This window comes from Durio zibethinus, chromosome 14 (assembly GCF_047325235.1).
Source record: "Durio zibethinus cultivar Kanyao isolate XHJ-2024 chromosome 14, ASM4732523v1, whole genome shotgun sequence".
Classification (NCBI taxonomy): Eukaryota; Viridiplantae; Streptophyta; class Magnoliopsida; order Malvales; family Malvaceae; genus Durio; species Durio zibethinus.
The window spans coordinates 14,384,782-14,391,109 of record NC_143175.1 but is presented as its reverse complement, the minus strand read 5'-3'; the positions used below and the strand labels follow the sequence as shown (position 1 = coordinate 14,391,109).

Below are 6,328 nucleotides of genomic sequence, written 5' to 3'. Positions count from 1 at the left end.
TTCCATAGATACTTTCACTCAATTAGTTTTTACGTTAGTATTTTATTAGACAGTAGTTTTTGTTTCCTAACTCCTCTCTCCTGCCTTTTCTTACAAGATTACGCTTGCAAGTTAAAATCAAAATGTTTATAAAGTACCTGAATCAAATACGGATTACAACTTTCATGAAATCTTCAAAAAATAAAACATTAATTCTTTTTATCCTATCATATTTCCCACAATTTTTCGTTTGGATTTAAATTCCAAAAAATCAGTTCTGTGCTCCACATATCAATTACAAAATGCAACCTAAAAGTCCTAATAAGAAAAACCAAACTTTGGAGAACTTTTTTCAATTTCAGGAACCCCAAACAAATGGATATAAAAAATGGCACAACTTCCTTCTTTTTCCCAATCCTTCTCTTTATCTTTTTTACAACCACAACCCTAACCAAAGCCCATTTCAGAGAGCTCAAACACTACCCCAAATCCGCCATGAATGACAAGCACATTGTCACCTTATCCCATTTCAACCAAAACCCATTCAAGTTCAATACTTTAACAGTAACCTTTTCATATCTCATTATCGCCACAGTCACTGCCACTCCCTCCGTAGTCCGCAATTGATTCTTTAAAGTTCTTCCGTCTCCACCGTATTCACGGCTAAGAGAAACGGAATAAGTATTTGCCTATGGAGAAGTTGGCTAAGATATATTTGGGTGCTGATGAGGTTAAGAAGCCTAGGTTTGGGTGAGTGCTTGGTATGCTTATTGGCTTTCTTTAGAGCAGGTCCAGTACGCTTGTGTTGATGCTTTTGTTAGTTTTGAATTGGGAGGATTGAGGAGTGAGGACTGAAGAAGGTTTAAGTGTCTTTGCTTCGATGGCTAAGGAGAGATTCTTTGTTTTTCAAGATTATATTTCAACACACTTTTTTTTGGTCAAAGAGTTTTACCTGATTTGATTCACTTACTTTTTGAACATTTTCAGTTTGTTTTCAGTTTCCAAGCGAACTTGCAAGGAGGGATCGGGCGAAGAAGTGAAGAAGAAGAAGTTGACGTGTAATAAAATGTTGATATGGAATTTTAATTAGGTAAAAATACCTGTATTTTGGAATAAAGTTTATAAGTGTTTTAATTAAGGTATTAAGATTAAAAAGTATCCGGACACGAGAAAAAACTCAACTATTTTCTCGTAATGCAAATATGGTTGGTGAAACTACCCAGCAATACCACAAAATATCAAAGAACTGAAATATTCCATCAACAAAACGAAGAAAAACGAACAACCGGAATCTCTTTGGTTTTTTTCCTCTCCTAAGTTCAATGATATAAATTACAAATTGAAAATCAAATGAATTGGGAACAAAACATACAGTAAATCTGGTTAAATCAATCTTATTTCATAGAATCATTTACAGAATGCCAATGGCTCCGTGATCGGAAGCTGGCGATGAATCAAGTAAGTGTGAGAATATTACATAAATGGGAATCATTTGTACATGTTTCTTTCTCCCTGTTCTTGTCAATGTTTTCACCCTTTTTTTCTTTTTTTACATCATACCAGCTGGAATAGCTGCAACGCCATTTCTGTCAGCTTGGGAGTCTGTAATTATCAAAGTTCCAGAATGATGCTTGCCTTGTTGTTTAGCATGATGATGAGACCAGTAAGCATGAGCAGCCAAGACCCTGTCCAAGAGTTCCTGGGGTAGCGGCTCTCCTCTTCTTTGCTGGGGGGATATTGTTGCCGTGTGAACCAATGTTTTCCATTTATCCTGCAGGTAACAGTGACATTATTAGTAACAATCTATACAACTAATTCCAAAAAGATATGCCAATTGTGCAAAACACATTACTTAATGTAGGATTCATCTGATCAGTGACAATGGAACTAGCAATGCAAAGAAATAAAGAAAGCCTAGGTTATGAGACTAGTAGAAATTCAGCTAGTTCACACCCAAATTTTATAAGCCTTTGTATGAAGCATTCTAAACACCACATAGATTTATATTATTAAGTAAAAGTCAGTGGTCAGCTGGCAGCTAACTAATTAATTTCTCAATGGTACCCCAGGAATCCCCCCTACCAGTTATTGTTCATGGTAATTCCTGTTCGTCATCCATGTCTCGTCATAACAAAAAAATAATTAAAAGAAAAGAAGAGTATTTTACCTTCAAATCCACATAAGTTCGATGATCAGCATTCTCAAAAGCTCGCAATTTGACGTCACGCCACCTGCAGAGGACAGAAGAAGAATGATTTTAAATTCTCTATATCTTTAGAAGCTGCATCCTCTTCAATGAGCCTATTGAAACAACTGAAATAATTGCTTTTATCCTCTTCAGCAAACCCATGACAAGGGGGGGTTAGGAAGCACAAGAAAAGTGAATGGAACAGCAACATAGGATATTATACCTTCCGGTACCAAGCTCCTCAACTGCCTGTACCAATGCTTCTACTTCAGACACAGAAAATGGCCTCCTCGTTCTACGTTGTGCAAGCTCAGATTTTTGAAGATTCTGGTTCACAGGGACAACAGCTAGCGCCTCGACATTCATTGTAGGAACTGGAACCAGGGCTCTAGAGTCCGGCAGACTTTGATCAATTAGCATGTCAGTTTGGGAGGAAACAGGATCATAATTAATATCCACAAGATTTGCTGAATTTGTCAATAAAGGTGGGTAAGGTATGGCATCGGGAATCTCCGTATCTACAGCTGGAGTAGCTGGAAAGCTGGAAACCAAGCACTCATTAATCAAAGCTACAAGTAGCTCATAATGTATACACATGAAATAAAGAGATTTAAACCAACAAAGATTCATTACAACCTATCGTGAAACATAAAAAATCACCTTGATAAATTTTGAGGGGCTGCATCACACGACGACAACAGAGGTGGTTCTTCAGAGCAAACCAGTGGAGGAGCTTTTGCAGGACCAGGCTCCAAAGTGAAACCAAGAGCATCCAAATTATTTTCACTGGAAATACCAGTCTGTGATAGAGTTCTGCTGTCATCTTTCACCTTCTTCCCTTGAAGGAGTACCCCAACACGTATTCCACCTCCAAGTAAGGCAGTCACTGCCTCCATTACTGTCCTCTACTCACATTTAAGTAACACCAATAGTAAAAAGTTAGTAACTGTGCATTAATTAAATAACTATATTAATTAAATGAATAAATAACACAGTATTTCTATACCTTCAGTGAACCAACGGTCACAGTTGCTGGCACCTCAATATAAAGTTCTGGAATCCTAAAGGGACTTAATGCTGAATTTCACTGTACAAAAGAACAAACCTTGAAGAAGAAATTCCAAGAAATCAGAACAAAATCACTAGCAAGTAATATGCAACAACCCATCAAAAAATATTCATACCATGTGAATCATTGGACTGGTGGGATGCCTGGTGACCTGTAAGCATGGAGGATATCCCACATGCTACACAGCAGAATAAAATAGTTTAGTGAGACTAGTTAACTTCTCAATCTTGAAATCCGTAAGTTATAAGATAGTTGCAGCAGGGAAGCACCTCCACGCGACATTGCCACTGAGCTACTCTTATCCCCATTCATAACCTTCTCAGGTGAATTAGAAACACTTTTACTACTGATCCCCCCATCAGAAGTTACTACAATTGAGCTATGGTCAAAGAACTTCCTCCTTTTATAAAGTGTGTCATATTGACATCTGTCATGGTTGTAGTAGGTCTTCCACTTCTGATGTAGAGGCGTTATTCCTCCATCTAGAAATATATGAAATAAAAAATCAGCACGGGGATAATTCAAGAACTTCAACATAAGATGTAAATGAACTTCAGGAACAAATGAACAAATATAGAAAGAAGCATGCTATGAATTCCAAAACTACTGGAACCACTCGCCAGCTCTAGAATGTTCAAAACCCTTCAACTTTGGGGCGACTTTCCAGTATTTGGATGTTAGCAACTTCCTTATTCTTTGGTCTCCGATACGTGTTGGGGGCCTAGAAGCCTTAAATCTGTTGTAAAGTTTATTATACCTAGAAAAGTTTTCATCATCATCTCTACTACCTAAATTAATATCATTCCTATGCCTTGAAAAAGAAGCATTGAGAACAGGATCCCTGCGTGATGGCAATTTGACATCTCTATCAGAATTAATGGGTGCAGGAAATGTCATAGACAATTCTACTGGATCCTTTAAGGGGAAAGTATTAACAATACTCAAATCCCCAGTCTCCAAACCCTTAGCCTCTCGCTCTTGTTTAACACCATTCTCACTTATACCATCACACAGTTCCCCAAAATTAGGGGAGTACCCATCTAAGTTAACATGAAAACTCCCATATACCACATTGCGCTTGCAAATTGCAGACTTCAAATCAACTCTGATTTGGTCCGAGCAAGTAGGCTGCATCTCTGTGGAAGTGTGTTTCAGAACTGCGTTGTTTTCAGCATGTGTAAATTCCTTCAAATTGTCACTGTTTTCAGCAGTTGACTCAGAGGCAACAACACTCACTTCACAGCTTCCTCGCTCAACATATTCAGTTTTCAACGGTTTATCATCATACTGAATTTCCTGCTTAACAACATCTTTACCCATAGAAACATGATCATGTCCTTCAGATGCATTGCTAGAAGCAGAACTTTCACTCTCTTGCAGTAGCTTCCCAGCTAAAGAAGCTAACAATTCAAATGCGCAAATTTGACCGTCCTCAACTGTCCTCTTAGTCCGACCCCTCCTCTGAATTCATTCATCAAGTTAGAACAAAATTCAACTAGCAGAAAATCAACAGACAACCTTAAAAGATCAAGAAATAATAATAATAATAAAGACATACCCGAATTGATCGCGGTGCTCGGGGTACATTCGGGAAACTGAAGGCATTAAATCCATAATCTAATCTCTTCTTAAACACCATATCTAAGGCATGTATGATAATTCAACTTATCAACCGGAAACAAACATTAAACTCTCCAGATTCAAATTCTCTATAAACCAATCCAAAAATAGAAATAGCCCATATATCAGCGTAATTTACAATGATAACCACACAAACCTTATAATTACAAAATGACCAAATTAATTTTGCTTTATCTATGAATAATTATATATAAACAGATCCATAGGAAATGAAATTACCATAAACCCCAGAAAACAAAATTAGATTAAAACTGAAATTAAAATGGCCAGAATTTAAAAATAAAAATTAAAAATTAACCAATAAAATTTAGATCCAAAACCCAAAATAGTCCATCAAGAGAAGAACACAGTTGCGTTAACTTTGATAAAATTCAAATCTCCGTTAAAAATAAATTTTCACAGTAAAATTTAAATTGTTTGATAATCTCAAAGTCAAAGAGGAACCTAAACCATTAAACACAACAAAACAATGGGTCTAATTCTTATTCTGTTCTCTTCTCTTCTTTTTTTTTTTTGAATAAGGAGTAGAAACTAAAATCAAAATCCTATAAACCTCTAAATTTACCAGAAATTTCAAATTTGCCATGTATAACATCTCCGAACCAAAAAAAAAAAAAGAAACCAGATCAGATCTCGGTCCAAAACACAGTTGGAATCGAAATTCTCTTACTTTAAACCCAATTTGCCTCATAATTTGGCATAATTCAACGAAAAAAAACCGCTCCAAAATAAACCATAAAAAAGAAAGAAACCCAGAATTCAAGTAAAAAAAACCGTAATTTTAGAATGCAATAAGCCCATAACTCACCTTTTAAATTGAAATGATCTTCAGTTTCTTAAATCCGAATATACATATATACAGAATAGAATTTTAAAAAATGAAAATGTTGCGGAGAAAATTCCTTGAAGAATTCCTGAGAAACAAAGATTAGAGAATCCAAACAATACCAAATTAAATTCAACTGAAATTCATTGGAATAAGATTTATTTTTTTCTTTTTTTTTATCAATGTTTTATGTTGTTTGGAATGGAGAAGAATTTTGAGACAAAAACCCTTTAAAGAAAAACACCAAGAAAATATAAATAAATAAAAGAGAGAGTGCTTAAACCCCATATATCGCTGTAGTTATCGACCACAAAACCGGATAAACTGGTCGATTCGAGATGGTTTACCGGCAATAGAGGGTAATCAAAACCCCTCCCTCTCTTTCTCACTGTGACTGGTTCTTAACCCTTATTTGTATCTAAAAACCAGATAGGTAGTGCCACGTGGACGCATGATTTATTTATTATTTATTATTTATCAGTATTCAAAAAATAAAAGTAAGTGCTAAGATGAAAAATCTCTCAAGAGAAGCTTCAAGCTCATCAATGAAGCTTTCTTTCAATCAAATTTTTATCAATTCAATGCAAAGAAACGTTATAAGATACATTTTGCACATCAGACAGTG

The 6,328-nt window shown here is 35.8% G+C and overlaps 1 protein-coding gene across 1 annotated transcript; it reads right to left on the bottom strand.

The window, feature by feature from the left end:
- Positions 1-1,348: 1,348 nt before the first annotated feature.
- Positions 1,349-5,659, bottom strand: LOC111295495 (telomere repeat-binding protein 3-like). The gene is given in 10 exon segments (XM_089743585.1): positions 1,349-1,750; positions 2,147-2,210; positions 2,391-2,708; positions 2,828-3,072; positions 3,174-3,233; positions 3,235-3,254; positions 3,352-3,414; positions 3,506-3,718; positions 3,857-4,697; positions 4,795-5,659. Coding segments are annotated over 10 exon segments (2,127 nt in total). The 5' UTR covers positions 4,876-5,659; the 3' UTR covers positions 1,349-1,528.
- Positions 5,660-6,328: the final 669 nt, after the last annotated feature.